The 16,509-nt window shown below is 43.2% G+C and overlaps 1 protein-coding gene across 1 annotated transcript in view; it reads left to right on the top strand.

Annotated features, from left to right (window-relative positions):
• The window catches only part of SH3D19 (SH3 domain containing 19), a 200,275-nt gene extending 191,591 nt beyond the window's left edge, over positions 1–8,684 (top strand). Inside the window, exon 21 of the mRNA XM_073604961.1 lies at positions 5,286–8,684. Coding sequence (XP_073461062.1) covers positions 5,286–5,393 — 108 coding nt within the window. The 3' untranslated portion in view covers positions 5,394–8,684. The remainder of the gene's footprint in view (positions 1–5,285) is intronic.
• The last annotated feature ends 7,825 nt before the right edge of the window (positions 8,685–16,509 follow it).

The following is a 16,509-nucleotide window of genomic DNA, read 5'->3' as shown; positions in this document are numbered from 1 at the left end:
TAACAAGTTCAAACAGGTGCCATTAATACAGGTAATGAGTGGAGGTCAGAGGAGCCTCTTAAAGAAGAAGATACAGGTCTGTGAGACCCAGAAATCTTGCTTGTTTGTAGGTGACCAAATACTTATTTTCCACCATAATTTGCAAATAAATTCTTTCAAAAATCAAACAATGTGATTGTCTGGATTTGTTTCCACATTTTGTCTCTCATAGTTGAGGTATACCTATGATGACAATTATAGGCCTCTCTCATCTTTTTAAGTGGGAGAAGTTGCACAATTGGTGGCTGACTAAATATTTTTTTGCCCCACTGTATGTGCTTAGTTGCATTGAACTGCACACATATTAGGGTTGCACCGATACCACTTTTTTAAGATAAGTACTGATCCTTTTTTTTCAAGTACTTGCCGATACTGATTACCGACACTTTTTTAAAAATATCTTGCGACAGTGGCACTAATATGCAGCACTGATATGTGGCACTGATGAGGCATGGACTGTCAGTAGTTTTTTATTTTTTTTTACAATTTAATTTTTTACAATTTTTATATATTTTTTGTTATTGTTTTTACAATGCTTTATTTTTTTTGGGGGGGGGGGGGAGTGGAGGGTGTCAGTGTGTTTTTTTGTTTTTTTTTTTGTTGTTTTGTTTTTTATGTATCAGCCCTGTTGGGGAGGGGGGGGGGGGCTTTGGTTTAGACCCCTGATATCTCCCCTTTGAGACAAGAAAAGGGACTGAGAACAGAGATTCCCCAGTCCCTTCCTCTGCAGCCTCAGCTGCGCTGGAGATGAATGGACAGGAGACAGAAGCTCCTCTCCATTCTTAAACAGGGAGACATCACACAGTTTACGATGCTCAGTTTTATGAATGGACAGAGTCAGTGATCACTCTGTGCATTCGGAAGAGGAAGTAAATAAAGTAGATACCGGTTCCTTCCTCCGCTCTCCATCCTGACAGATCTAGGAGGGGGGGGTGGAGGAGGAGCCAGGGAGCACAGAGGGGGACCTGGAAGAGAACGGGGACCAGAGGAGGAGTTGGAGAGAGGGAGGAGGATCCCGGAGAGAGGGAGGACCTAGAGAGCCAGAGGAAAACACGGGGGGACAGTCAGGAGTGACCAGTGCAGGGGGCAGTTACAAGCACCGATTCCCCCTGTATAGCCTTTCAATAAAGCAGCTGACAGTCGTAGGAGGGAGAAGCAGCTGTCAGCTGCTTTATTGAAAGGCTATACAGGGGGATCGGTGCTTGTAGCTGCGCCGCACCGATCACCTGTGAGGCTGTTATACCAGCTAAAATGTCTCCAGAAGGGGGGAGGCAGGTGCACCGCTCTCAGGTTCAGTGATCTGGCGGTGTCCACATCTCCAGATGGACCAGTGGTGTCAGGTACATCTGAGCCATTGTGGTTTTTGGCATTGCAGTGTTTCCTGATGCCCTGGTTATCACTTAGATGGGACTGCCCGGGAATATCAGGTGCTGTAAGCTTTTCCCCTCCTGAGTGAGGGAGGCATCTGAGGCTGGTGTGTTTTGAGAGTATCTCGGGCCAAAGGATCTTAGGGCAGTCTCTGAGGTGGTTTGTTCCATCTTTAGACGGCAGAAACCTGGTAGGTTAAGTACACCTTCTGGGTCTGCCACAGAGTCATCAGTCTTTTGATTTGCATTGACTCTTGGAGCAGACGTTATGGGCTCATTATTATAAAACGCCCGAATAGTAGCGGTTCCAAAACCAAATGGGGACATGAGGTCTATCTTAAGATCTCAAGCTGCTGGGCATCCTTCTGTTACAGATAGACTTGGTTTGTTCATTGATGACCTCTCTGCAAGAGGTAGATTTCGGGGTCCATAGTCATCAATAGCTCATATCTTCACGTGACACTTTTTTTCCAGGCTTATCAAAGGTTTTTGCAATTGCAGTGCAAAGTCGTCTTTTTTTTTTTTTGTCACTGCTATTTGGGCTGGCCACAGCTCCCGAGGGTTTGCAAAGCTCCAAGCGCCAAGCCCCAGTATAGGATTTGCTGAAGACGCAAAGGGTGTCCATCTCAGTATACCTCAATAATCTTTGCTCAGGAAGCAGTCAGTTCCAGATTTTCCTTCGGTACATTTCTGCAGGAGGAAGTTGTATCCAAGTCAAAGCACGTTCCCTATGTACAGTCCTACTCCAGGTCTTTTGTAGAGGATCATTCTCTCTGTCTGGAACATGAAGATCCAAGCATTGGATTGCCGGAGGACTCTGTTCCCAGGGTATTGCAGAGCTGAAATTGGTGGTTGATGGTTGGGAATCTGGAGAAGGTGAAATTCTTCCTTTCAGCAGTTGGGAAGATAACCAATGATGCCAGTCTCTCCAGTTGGTTTGAAGGTAGCTACAGTTCAGTGGGCTTGGTCTTCACAGAGAAGTATACTGCCCATCAATATCTTGAAACTTTTGGCCAGTACACCTTGCTCTGGATTATTGGACGAATCAGTTGTAGGTTCAATCCAACAATGCCTCTACAGTGGCACATAGCAACCACCAGGTCGGCACTAGGAGTCGAGCGGCTCAGGAAGGTGAACCACATTCTGTCTGGGGCAGAGCGACAGGTGCCGTCTCTATCACCAGAACATATCCCAGATATAGAAAAATGGCAAGGGGGGTTTTCCAGGCATCAGAAAAATTACAAGGGGAGTTTTCCAGTCATCAGAAACTAATGCCGGGACCACGTGGTCCCTGCATCCTGAGAAGCTTTTTGGCAATCTGCCAACGTTGGGGAACACTGCAGGTGGATCTACTGGATTCCAAGTTCCACAAGTTGGACAAGTTGTGTTTGGGACAAGAGTCTCACTGACAATAGGGGTAGATCCACTGGTAACACCTTAGTTACCAGTTTTCCCTAATTGATGCTTCCCTCTGTTTCAACTACTGCAGCATCTTTTGAATCCGGGAGGTGGTAACACTGATAATGGTGTTAGCCAACTTAGCCCAGGAGGGCTTGGTACACTGACATAGCGAATGTTGCGGGGGATTCTCCTTGGACACTTGCAGTCCAGCCGGACTTAATGGTCTTGGGTCCTGTTATCTCTGCACTGTTGAGCGCCTGGAATTCGGCTTCAGGGAGCTTTAATTACAGGACTTGGAGATATTTTATGCCTGGGGTGAAGCCAGAAAGTGGCACCCACAGAAATATGTGAGTGGGGAGTTTTTTTCCTTTATCCAATTGGGAAGGGAAGTGAGATTGGCCTTAAGTACCATTAAGGGTCAGATGCGTCCTTATCTGTTTTTTCCAAAGGCTGTTGTTTCTCACGCCTTATACTTCATACAGGGTGTAACGCAGACAGTCCTGCCTGTCAGGCCACCCTTGTGTCCTTGGTACTTGAATTTGCTCTTGACTGTCCTTGCAGAGGTCACCTTTTGAACTAACTTGAGAAACTCTGTTAGTCCTTTGACTTGGAAGGTGGCTTCTTTGGTTGCTCTCACTTCAGCAAGTGGAGTGTCAGAGCTGGCGGCTCTTTTCTTGTAAGGAGCCGTTCTTGGTCTTGCATCATGATAAGGTGAGGGTTGCATCCTCATCCATCTCTATCTCAGCCTACAGTGGTTTCTAGTTTTCACTTGAATCAGGACAGTTTCTTGCCTTTATTTTTCTCCTAATCCACATTCGACAGGAGAAAGATCACTACATACTCTGGAGGTAGCTCAGGCGCTCAGGTTTACTTGAGTTGTTAGCGCAGGTTAGGAATCCTGGTTGTGCTGCCAGAAGAGCAAAGGAAGGGCATCCAGGTCAACTATTTATCATTGGATCTGCCAGTTTATCGCTGAAGCCTATGGTTGGAAAGGGCAAAATCCCACCTTTTCTGGGAAGAGCTTCTCTACCAGGTGTGTGGATGCATCTTGGGCTTTCCACCATCAGGCATCAGTGGCTCAGATTTGCAAGAGCACTACTTGGTCTTTGGTTCATATATTCACAAAGTTTTTACCAGGCGGATGTCAAAACCGTGGGAGATACTGTCTTTGGCCTCAGCATATTACAAACAGCAAGAGTAGGTCCTTCTCTGTTGGTAGTTTTTTGCAATGGTGTCTCCCTCCCCACAAGGGCATTGCTTTAGGACATCCCAAATAGTTATGAATATAACTGGCTATGTGTCATGTGATGTACGATAAAGAAAATTTGATTTTTCCTACATCTTTCATCCTTTTCAATCCTTTTCTTGGAATACATCATAGGACACAGAGGTCCCTCCTCTCTTTTTGGGAATTTAGTGCTTGCTACAAAACTGAAGCACTTCCTGTATAGAAGGGGTTATATAGGGAAGGACGTTTGATTGACCTACCAGTGTCCAGTCACCTATAGGTGGCGTATAATCCATAATAGTTATGAATATAACCTGCTCTTGTGTCCTGTGATGTACTCCAAGAAAAGGATTTTACAGGTAAGATGTAGGAAAAATCCAATTTTTCTTTTGATTTAAAATAAAAACAAAACTAAATTACAACTTAAATTATATTTAAAGCTAAAACATTTTAGTTTTTGGATAGAGTATGGTTAAATCGGGAATAGTTATGATTAAATAGGCAATGGTTAAAACTCCTTTTTTCAAGTTTATTTTTTTTAGTAGAACTTTTCTAAGAGAGAGAAAAAAAGATATTGGGCAGGCAGGCTTTTTTTAATACAGAAGAGAAGAAGATACACTGTTTCTTCATTCAAAAAAAAAAAAAAAAAAAATCTTACCTTCAGCTCAGAGTACAATTTTGGCATCTCAGCCCAGCCAAAGTGTCCGAAGATCAGAACCTGGCAGAAGATCAGTCAAAGATGTCAGCAGTCAGTGAGGGAGCTCTTGGACACCACATCGCTGGAGTGGAAGTGAGTATAGTTCTGCTTTTAACGTCCAATCACAAGACACAACTGGAAGTAAGAGGATGTCTCTCCAAAGGCAGGAAAACCTTTTCTTAGAAAGTTTGATATTGGAAGATTTTCCCTCCATTTCTGTTCCAGTGACAACTCAAAATGTTAGATTTTATCTTGCTTTTAGTGCCATTGACGGTGATCATTAGGTCAAGTGGAAAGATAAAGCTTCCCAGCAAAGACACAGACAGCATTAAAAACCTGAAAATGTACCCTTTCTTGCTTTATCCAAAACAAGAAAAAAAAGTTATGCCTTGTGGAAACTCAGATGCATAATACTGCCATTGTTGACATTGCTTGTCAGTATATGAAATCAAAAAGATTACTTTTTCTTACCCAATATGGTGGTCAGTCAGACCGTAGAAAGCATAAAAAAAAAAGATGTTAAGCAGTTCGTGTTTTTCTGTCCTCCTCCCAGGCAGGTGATATTATCTCTTCGGTGGAATCGGTGGATAATGACTGGATGAGTGGTGAACTCCATGGAAGGACAGGAATATTTCCAAAGAACTTTGTTCAGAGATGTTAGCAGTATGCAGAGGACATTGCATTGTACCCTCTCACAAAACAGACTATCACCTTCGGTGCCAACTGAACTTTTTATATCTTCGGTATAATGTGTGAGATTTTTGCACTATGTTTTTGTTCCTTTTGTTCCCCTTTTTTAATTTTAGAAAAGAAAATGTTTTGTTCTGGTCTCTGTATGCGCTGTTTACCTGCTTGTACTATAGGAATACATCCTGTCAAGCTCACCATGTTCAGTACATATCACATGCCATGTAGCATTGCACAGGGCTTAATGGAGAATATCTCTATTGAAGTTTGCCAGGAATCCCCAACATGTTCTCTATCATATAGTATCACTGCAGATTAAGAGACACAAGTGTCCAGAAGAAAGCTTGGCTAGAGTTAGTCGACTAGCCCGGGAGAGTTCTGCGTATAATGTGCTTTTGTGTTCGTATTTTTTTGTGTGCGTTTGTATTTTCTGAAAGCAGTGATCATCGTCATGCTGTTCCCACACTTTCTTACAGTGGCAAGGCTAGCTTAGTGTATTACATGGTGCTTAGTGCTGTTAGATGAGCTGGGTTACTAGACAGCTTTAAGTAGCCATCATCCATTTAGTGCCTATGTACAATACTTTGATATGTCAGTGTTTGCCCCTCCATGTCCAAAACTGCATAATGTTTTCTATGATTGCCATAGAATTGCCACCCATTCCTTCTTTACTTGTTGAATAATTTCCTTAATAGACGTCTAGACTTTGCTTGTGTTCTTTGACCAGTAAGGCTTTTTTTTCATGCTTAAAGAGCCTGCTAGAACAAGAACTACCCCATTATGCTTATGATGGAGCAAAGATTTACTTTCTCTATTTTAGCTTTGAATCCGTTACAAAGCAAAGATTTACTCTCTATGTTTTAGCTTTGAATCCGTTACAAAGCCATCCTCTCTCGGAAGCCTCTGTACAAGCTGGCATTCCCAAACTCACAGCATGCCATTCTCAGGGAAGCAACTTCCCTCACAGTCAGGCCAAATAGGTACAGTTTCACTGCCCTAGAAGTATTATGTAAAATGAATGAGTCTGGATTTTGCTGCTTCCATCAGGGGCTTCTGACAGTTTTCCTGCATAAAACTTTTGTTATTGGGGGGCTTCAGTGATTTACCCTGTCTGGTCTTTACTGCACTTCCAAGATATGGAGTGGTTACACATAGATGTTTAAATTGGTCGCAATTCTGGATTCTTTAACTTCTTGCAGTTACCAAGAGCAGGTCTTTCTTGGTAATTGATTTGTAGGCACGTTCGGCGGGAGAGAAAAGGGGACAGTTTAAATAGAATTGGGAGCTAGCTAGGCTGCTAAGATTACCACTCAGTGTTACAAGGTTGGGAATATTCCCAAAGCTTTCTCTGTTGTGACATTAAAGGCCCACTTAACTCAAGTCTGAAAATGGGTAGAAATTTTTAATATTGTTCCAAAATCTTAACTTGCTAAGTCTTATTTCTTTCAGTACTTTAGTTGCAACCTAGCACCAAACACAGTCCAGGAAACAGGCAGCAGGCTGGGTGGGAGCCTGCCTCTTTTTCAGCAACCGTTGCTGATTGGTGTGCTGTAATGCCGACAAAGTGGGGATCCTGATTCTTGGATTTACAACCTCTGATGGGGATAAACCAGAATGAAAGCAGTAAGACTTCACAATTTAAGCTTTTGGAACATTATAAGGGCCAGAGTTGACTGACTTTTGTATGCTTCAAGGGTGTTTTTGCCTTCCTATATAAGGCTTTAGGAATGCAAAACTCACTTGAAGCAAGTCAAATACAGATCATAGGGTCCCTTGCAGGTCAAATTCACCTGTCACTGAATGAGCTCAGAGGTGTCCCAAAACAGATGCCATCCAAGCAAGCTCCAAGCCCGTCTTTGCAGAACCTTGAAGGCTTTTGCTAATTTCTGGCTTGCGTTCAAAGGGGCCCATAGGAATTAATAGTACTACATGAAAATTTGGTTTACAAACTCCCTTCCCCAATTTTCATAATGCTTAGCAACAAAAGTGCAGTAAAATCACACATGGGTACATATGAAAAACACAAAAGTGTCAGTTGTGAGAAGCTGCATGCAATAGTGTCATAGCTGCATGCTACTGCATGTGCATAGGTGCAAACAATCCCTTAGTGTGGCAACTACTGTAGGAGCACAGAGCAATTATAATCAGTGCAGCCCCCAAGAAGGAGAAAATACCAACCATGTCATGTAACGTATTTGTAAGCATTAGGTATATTTTATTTGTTTCTGCTTCGCAATAAGGTAGAGAAGCATAGCTGTATATGCCTTTTGGTGCTTGAGGTACTTTATGTTGGGGACACTGTATGTATCCACATGACACACATCCTAGGTGCACACTCTGCCCAGATTGCAGAACAGAAAAGGATCTTGTAGATTCTCTAAGCAAATGGCCTCAACTGTTAAGCAGATATACAAGCCTCCAGCAGCTTGACTACGTAGCAATCCTGGCCAAGGCGCACTGTTTTTACACATTGACATGTTCAGTCTTCAAGCAGTAGACAATTGCTAAGTGCATTTCTATAGAATCATTTTTTTTAATGAATTGTCATGTTTCAATATAACTTTCAAGTGAAAAGGGCAAGTTTTAGAATGAATTAATATTTAAGCTTGCTTGAAACAGGTGTACAATGCTTTACCCAAATGATGGCAAAACTCATGTACTTGCTTCGTGAACATAAGCTGCACTTTCAAAAAAAAAAGTGCAAATATGAACTTTGAACACCCATATACAGGGTAGATCCGTGGGATTTATTTCTAATCATTCCTTTAGACTCTCTGTGGTCCTACTTTTTATGAAGACTTATTTTGTACTATGGTGAAAAATATTCTAATGTAAAATAGAAAAAAAATGAATGTGTCATAAATATGGGGAGTGCATGGAGTCATACTTTAAGTACAACTGAATGTCTTTTCCATTCATTGTAAATGTATGGAATTTCAGTGAGATGGCTTCATTTCTGTCTCCTCTCATACTGTAAATTTCTGCAACTGTTTTGCTAAGATGAGTTAGCAGATGCAGTGACTGCCTAACCCTGCCCCATGTGTCCTATCTTCTGTCATACAAACAACAATGCACTTTAAGGAACCTGACTGCTCTCTCTAGACTTTGAGATTGTAAGATGTGCAGGTGGTAAATGTACTATGCCTTTGCTGACTACAGAACATTTAGGAGGAGTTTACGACCAGGGTATAATTTGTATAGTCTTTCATTGGGCAAGTATACATTACTGGAACGCTACATAATAAAAAAAAAAATATTTATAATATATCGGTGTTCTGTCTTTGCATTAATCTGGCTGCAGTGTGACCAATACAAACATCTCAATTCCAGCTTTGGCAAGGTTCATAATGGTTAGCACTCAGCAGGTCTTTAAAATAAAACAGCACAGACTGCTATACTCAGCCAAGCTCTGGTGCTGTCACACCCAATGCTCACAGATGTATCAATGCAGAGCTGCCCTTATTTTAGGTTGAGGGAGGCTTGGCTTCGTTCAGTCCACTTTCTTTGAGCCCTGGAAGTCAGGATCCAACCTGAGGCTTACAGGGGAATGCTTTTGAGAATACAGCCCTGGATAATTACATGGCACTGCTCTTCTCTGCAGCATTTAGGATTTCCCCAATAACAAAGAAAGATAAGGAAGAAGAGAACCTGTAATGTCACCGGACCTGGGCTGAAGGCACCTGTAAAAAAAGGTAAGCGTACAGAATTAAAGGTTGCAACAGGTCAAACAGCTAAATATACAGTGGATATAAAAATTCTACACACCCCTGTTAAAATATCATGTTTCCATGACATAAAAAAATGAGACAAAGGTAAATCATTTTAGAACTTTTTCCACCTTTAATGTGACCTATAAACTGTACAACTCGGTTGAACAACAAATTGAAATCTTTTAGGTGACGGCAAGTAAAAATAATATGGTTGCATAAGTGTGCACACCCTTAAACTAATACTTTGTTGAAGCACCTTTTGATTTTATTACAGCACACAGTCTTTTTGGGTATGAGTCTATCAGCATGGCACACCTTGACTTGGCAATATTTGCCCATTGTTCTTTGCAAAATCCCTCCAAATCTGTCAGATTGCGAGGGCATCTCCTGTACACAGCCCTCTTCAGACCACCCCACAGATTTTCAATCGGATTCAGGTCTGTGTGCTGGCTGGGCCATTCCAAAACTTTAATCTACTTCTGGTGAAGCCATTTCTTTGTTGATTTGGACATATGCTTTGGGTCGTTGTCATGCTGAAAGATGAAGTTCCTCTTCATGTTCAGCTTTCTAGCAGAAGCCTGAAGGTTTTGTGCAAATAATGACTGGTATTTGGAACTGTTCATAATTCCCTCTACCTTGTCTAAGGCCTTTGTTCCGGCTAAAGAAAAACAGCCCCAAAGCACGATGCTGCCACCACCATGCTTCACGGTGGGTATGGTGTTCTTTTGGTGATGTGCAATGTTGTTTTTGTGCCAAATATATCTTTTGGAAATATGGCCAAAAAGTTCAACATTTTCCCACATGTTTTTTGGGAGACTTCAGATGTGTTTTTGCAAAATTTGGCAGGCTTGGATGTTTTTCTTCGTAGGAAAAGGCTTCCAACTTGCCACTCTACCCCATAGCCCAGACATATGAAGAATACGGGGGATTGTTGTCACATGTACCACACAGTCAGTACTTGCCAGATTTTCCTGCAGCTCCTTAAACTTTTTCGCTGCCAGACCCTGTGCTCCACTTTTAAACTCAGGTGGCCAGACCATTTTTGCAATTTTTCCATTGCCTCTTCATTTTTCCCTTACAGCTTTAGAAATTCGTAAAAGACCCCACAAACCATATATTTTCTGAAAGCACATGACCTGTAGAATTAAAAGAAAGTGCTACTGATTTTTAAGGCCCAGAGATATTTGCTTTGTTTAGCAAAACAATATTTTTGCTTAAAATACACTAAAACCATTATTAGCAGATAAAAACACAGCTAATTTTACAAAATTCCTGTTAAATTCCTACTAAATATAAAAGCTTAATATGTATTGAGTTAATAACAAATATTTGTAACTTTTAAATTGTGCCTTTTTCCGAAATGGTGAAAATTGAATGTACGCAAAAATGGAAATATCCAAATTTCTCAAACCTATAGGTTTTCATTTTTCCCTTACAGCTTTTAGAATTTGTGAAAGACCCACCAAACCATATATATTCTGAAAGCACATGACCTGTAGAATAAAAATAAAGTGTTTAAGGCTCCACGATATTTGCTCAAATATTTATCAAACTGATATTTTCACACAAAGTATACTAAAATCATTATTAGCAGATACCAACACAGCAACTTTTACATTTCTGCTAAATTCCTATCAAATATAAAGGCTTAATCTGTATTGGATCAATAAATAACAAATATTTGTTCATTTTAAATTGGGCCTTTTTGCGAAATAGTAAAAAATCAAACGTACGCAAAAATGTCTCTAAAATTTTGGAGGTTTTCATTTTTAACTTACAGCTTTTTAGGTTTTGAAAAAGACCCCCCAAACCATATATTTTTTGAAAGTACGTGACCTGTAGAATAAAAAAGGAGCTACTGATTTTTTTTTAGCCCCACAATACTTGCGTAAATGTTTATCAGATCGCTATTTTCCCTGAAAAAAAAAAATCCTTATTTGCACATAAAACCACAACATAAGTGTTCTGTGCATCCCTGTGCAGGCAGTCCTATTCATGTCAACTGCGACGCAGAGGCTGCAAGGACAGATTTGACATCCATGTGGGTGTAGGTGCATGGACCCAAAAGCAAAACAGTGTGAGTTCGTGGACATACACCCACATGGATGTAAAGTTGGGAGCGCTGGCTGTCCCGATGCAGCAACTGTGCCCCAATAGATTGGAATGGTACTGCGTTTTTGCTGCCTGCCAAACGCCCTCTGCCCCTAAAGAGGATCTCCGGTCTCCCCCCAAAAAAATAAAAGCAGCTACAAATACTGTAGCTGCTGACTTTTCATACAAGGACCCTAACCTGTCCAGGGATCCAGTGATGTCAGCACCTGAGCCGATTCTTCAATTGGCTTTGGGTGCAGGTGTCCAGCATCTTCACTAAGGGAGACTGTCAGTGAAACCTTCCGGCTTCACAGCCGGTTTCCTTCTACGCATGAGCGAGTCATGCTGCACTTTGTGAATGGTCCCGCATTCTTCTGTGTGTGTGTCTCAGAAGACTGCAGGGGGAAGGAGGAGGGCCCAAACAGCTTTGAAGATTGCTGTGGCGATCTTACCTGGAAGTGGGAGTGGGTACCTGTAAAAACTAGGTATCCGCTTCCCCCTCAAGCGGAGCTTCCCTTTTTTAGTGGAGCTCCACTTTGAGCTGTAATAGGCAGTGGACAGGGTGCTGATGCCGCGATGCTTTGCGCCCACGGCAAACTTGACCCACCCACCTTGTAGTGATGTCGCCTGCTGAACACTACACATTCATGACAAGGGGAAGCGCCGCAAACAAATATGGATTGGGCTTCAGAGGCAAGGGAGATTTAGATACGTCCCCCCCCCCCCCCCCAACACCCACCTCCATGCCACCTGCGATCTGTCATCAGCTGCAGCCGACAGAAGGGAAGGCGGGAGAGCTGGATAGCAGCATGGAGGGGGTGCCAGGACATCGGGTAGGTGGAGGAGTACTGAAGGGCTGTCGCAGCAGCGGGGGGTATATTTAAGAAAAAAAAAGATTGCTCTGTGCCTGCCCTGCAGCACGGAAAGCCGGCAGGAAAGCCAGCTAGCAGCTGCAGGGCATTCTGCACCTAGCAAGGGGAGGGGGGAAATCAAGGCAGCGTGGAGGGGTATCTCAACACAAACAGCCGGTGGGAGGGCAGAGGAGAGAATCTAACAGCTGCAGGACAGCCACAGAGGGATCAGAGTTTTTGCGAGGGGGTTGGGAATCAGAGCAGGAAAGGTAAAGCCCCATCCACACAATCAGAAAATCGTACGAAAGATACCGCTTTGGAAGCAATTGTACGATAATCTGATCATTAGTACAGAGCTTTCAAGAGCCAATCATGACAGTCTATGTGATATTATTCAATCGGACGAAAAAAAATTTTGTACGATGCCAGATTATACGATTTTTGTTAATCAGTACAGCTGTAGTTCAAAAATGCAATACAAATGCATTACAACACATTACATCACTTATGAATTTTTATTATGAATTTTCGTGACTTTAGTAAACGCTTCAGGTTCGATCTGAGATTGGCATGCAAAAAAAAAAAGCGGACCATCATTCGTCTGATAATCTTATCGTGTAGTTTTCTTCTCGTCTTTTCATCAATTTTGGAGGGACGTCCAGTTCTTGGTAATATCACTGTTGTGCCATATTTTCTCCACTTGACGATAACTGTCTTCACTGTGTTCCATGGTATAGCTAATGCCTTGGAAATTCTTTTGTACCCTTCTCCTGACTGATACCTTTTAACAATTGAGATCCCTCTGACGCTTCGGAAGCTCTCTGCAGACCATGGCTTTTGCTGTAGGATGCGACTAAGGAAATGTCAGGAAAGACCTACTAGAACAGCTGACCTTTATTTGGGGTTAATCAGAGACACATTAAATGATTGCAGATGTGTACTGACTCTTATTTAACATGCGTTTGAATGTGATTGCTTAAAGTGGACGTCCACCTTAACATTTAAAGAGGAACTGCAGTCTGCTCACATAATTTGTAATAAAAACATCTTTGCTATTCAGAAGCTTCCTTCCAACCATTTTGCATATTATTTCATATATACTGTGATCCTGTACTTGCCAAATATGCTGCAGAAATCTCCCTACACTGAGTCTGACAGCAACCATTTTAACTGTGGGCTGCCTGTTCACTTCCTGGATTTACACAGACACACACCACCAGCTCTGCAGCTCTCATTGGCCCTCTTATAACTCACCCCCCTCCCATCCTGGCAAACTCGCACAAGAGTGAGATGTGCATGATGTCATAAGCCTAGGCTTTTTACCAGACAAGAAACAGGCAGTGAGCTGTATAAGGTATTTACTTGCAGAAAAAAATGTTTTACTATCCAAAGTTAAAACAAGGGCAGAGAATTTGATAGATGGAAAGTTGAAAAAATTACTGAAGTTCTGCTTTAAATTCTCCCCTGCAATCATTAATGTGAGCTAAGTTCAGCCTTATGCCTCAAAATGAAAAATTCCCAGTTTTTCTACCCTTATTTCGCAGTATCCAGTGCCGTCACATGAATTTAGTTCTACTTCCTTCTGAGTCTAGAAGCAGCCAGTGGGTGTGGTTACTGAAAGCTAGTGACATCACTTCCAGGGAGGGAAACGGTTCCTGTGTAGCCTGTGGGCGTATACAGGATGGGAGAAGCTGATCATAACTTCCCGCCTTCTCTCATCAGTAAGGATGCATTGTATATCCTAATTCATGAGAAAATGAAAAAATAAAAAGCCCCATCCACACAGGACCTGGGGGGGGGGGGGGGGGGCGGGGGCAGGGAGGTGCAGTACAAATATACAGTATAGCTGTGCTGGGTTTTTAATGAAGAATAGCACTGGACACGGGGGGGAGGGGGAGGGACTGTCAGTGAAACTGGAAGTGCTCCGAGGTCTCAGCTCACACTCTACAATGATCATAGTACAGGCAACCACACTAAGGCTTAGTTTCCACTAGTGTGACTTGTCATGCAACTGTGTCCAAAGTCGCATGACAAGTCACAGTCTATTGATTTTAATGGTACCCCTTCCAATATATGCGACTTTGATCCAGAGAGTGTAAAATTTGGTTAAAGCTGCACTCAGTTGCATCAAAGTCGCACTCCAAAGACGCACTCTAGCCTTAGGCTACGTTTCCACTAGTGCAACTCCAAAGCTGTGTGATTTAGAGTGCAACTTTAATCCAACTTAATACTCTGGATCAAAGTCGCATCAAAAGTTGCATCAAAGTAGTGCAGGCACCTTCTCAAAGGTGCATAGATGGGAACGTTTGCCATTGAAAGCAATGGTCTGTGACTTGTGATGTGACTTTGTGTCCAAAGTCGCATTAGTGGAAATGGAGCCTTAGGCACCTTTCACACTTGTGCGACTTGCCCTGCAACTTGGGACTGCAAAGTTGCATGACAAGTCATACCCCATGATTTTCAATGAGTACCATTCATATCTGTGCGACTTCAAAGTAGTCCCTGCATTACTTTGGTCCGACTTTGATGCGACTTGAGGTCCATAGACCTCAACATTACACAGGCATTGCTTCACGTCGTGGCAAGACCAAGTCAAAAATCGCAGCAAAATTGTGTGACTTTCAAGTCGCACAAATGTGAAAGGGGCCTTAAACTCACATGTAGCTAACCCCCCTCCCTCTCATGGAGAAACTGCTGGCCAAAACAAGGCTATGAAGACAGGAGGAGATCTGTGAAGAGGAGGGCTGGGGCTGGGCAGGTCTAGGCATGCCTAATGCCGCGTACACACGGGTGGACTTTTCGACGCACTAGGTCCGGTGGACATTTTGACAGACTTTCCGACGGACTTTCGAATGAACGGACTTGTCTACACACGATCAACCAAAGTCCAACGGATTTGTACGTGATGACGTACGACTGGACTAAAATAAGGAAGTTCAGAGCCAGTAGCCAATAGCTGCCCTAGCGTTGGTTTTTGTCCATCGGACTAGCATACAGACGAGCGGACTTTTCGACCGGACTCGAGTCCGTCGGAAAGATTTGAAACATGTTTTATTTCTAAGACCGTCTGACTTTTGGGGGAAAAAAAAGTCCGCTGGAGCCCTCACGCGGCCGATTTGTCTGATGGAGTCCGGTCCGCCGGACCTAGTCCGTCAAAGTCCGCTCGTGTGTACGCGGCATAAGACGACTGACAATCTTTTCAGGAAGTGAAAGACAGCTTAGCAAATGAAGATAAAGGGTTGTCAGTGAAGAACAAGAAGAAGCTGATTGTCTACCTTAGATTAGACTTTCTAAGGCTGCTTTCACACTGGGGCGGGCGGGCGTTGATGGTAAAACGCTGCTAGTTTCAGCGGCGCTTTACCGTAGTTTTAGCCTTTTAACCCCAGCTAGCGGCCAAATAAAGGGTTAAATGCGCCCAAGTAGTGCAGCGGTGCCCATTCATTTCAATGGACAGGAGCGGTGTATACAGTTGCCAACATTGTAAAAAAAAACTTTATAGGGACACTTTTTTGCCTGTAGGCGGATTCTTATTATAATTAGGGGGCAGTGAATTAGTTTGTAGGCATGGCATAGCAGGGAAAGAAAAATGGGCGTGGGTTAAGCAGAATATTTGGTGTGGCTCAAAAGGGGTGTGGTTAGAGTCTGAGATGAACGAGGGATGGAAGGAGAGAGAGAGGGGGGAGAGAGGGAGGGGGGAGAGAGAGATATGGAAGAAAAGGGGGATGGAGGGACAGCAGGCCCAGATCCTACACCACAACAGAAATATGTGTATTCTAGAAAGTTTAACAATCAGCAGATGAAGATACTCCAAACAGCTGCTGTTAGCACTTTAATCATCCCGACACCATGGTTGTTATGATGTCAGGATGATTAAAGCACATTGATTTCATTTTATATTACAATGTAATAGAAATATTCAACTCACCATAATGCAGAATCAGTGGGAGCCCTGCGTGTATCAGGTGCCCCCAGCAGAGTCCTTCCTTACATCGGTGCCCCCAGAAGAGTCCCTTTTTACATCAGGTGCCCCCAGCGGAGCCCCTCCCTACATTGGGTGTCCCCATCAGCGGAGCCCCTCCTTACATCAGTGTCCCCATCAGCGGAGCCCTCCTTACATGTGTCTGTCCCCATCAGAGGAGCCCTCCTTACATGTGTCTGTCCCTATCAGCGGAGCCCTCCTTATATGTGTCTGTCCTTATCAGCGGAGCCCTCCTTGCATGTGTCTGTCCCCATCAGCGGAGCCTTCCTTACATGTATCTGTCTCCATCAGCAGGGCCCTCCTTATATGTGTCTGTCCCCATCAGTGGAGCCCTCCTTACATGTGTCTGTCCCCATCAGCAGAGCCCTCCTTACATGTGTCTGTCCCCTCTCATTGGACGCGGGGCGGAGGGCTGGCGGCAACTACAGTACTCGGCTTTCTCCGTGTGGTCTTGGGAGA

This window comes from Aquarana catesbeiana, linkage group LG01, assembly GCF_042186555.1.
Source record: "Aquarana catesbeiana isolate 2022-GZ linkage group LG01, ASM4218655v1, whole genome shotgun sequence".
In the NCBI taxonomy this organism is placed as follows: domain Eukaryota; kingdom Metazoa; phylum Chordata; class Amphibia; order Anura; family Ranidae; genus Aquarana; species Aquarana catesbeiana.
The sequence above is the reverse complement of the archived record's forward strand: the minus strand, read 5'-3'. Positions and strand labels throughout refer to the sequence as shown.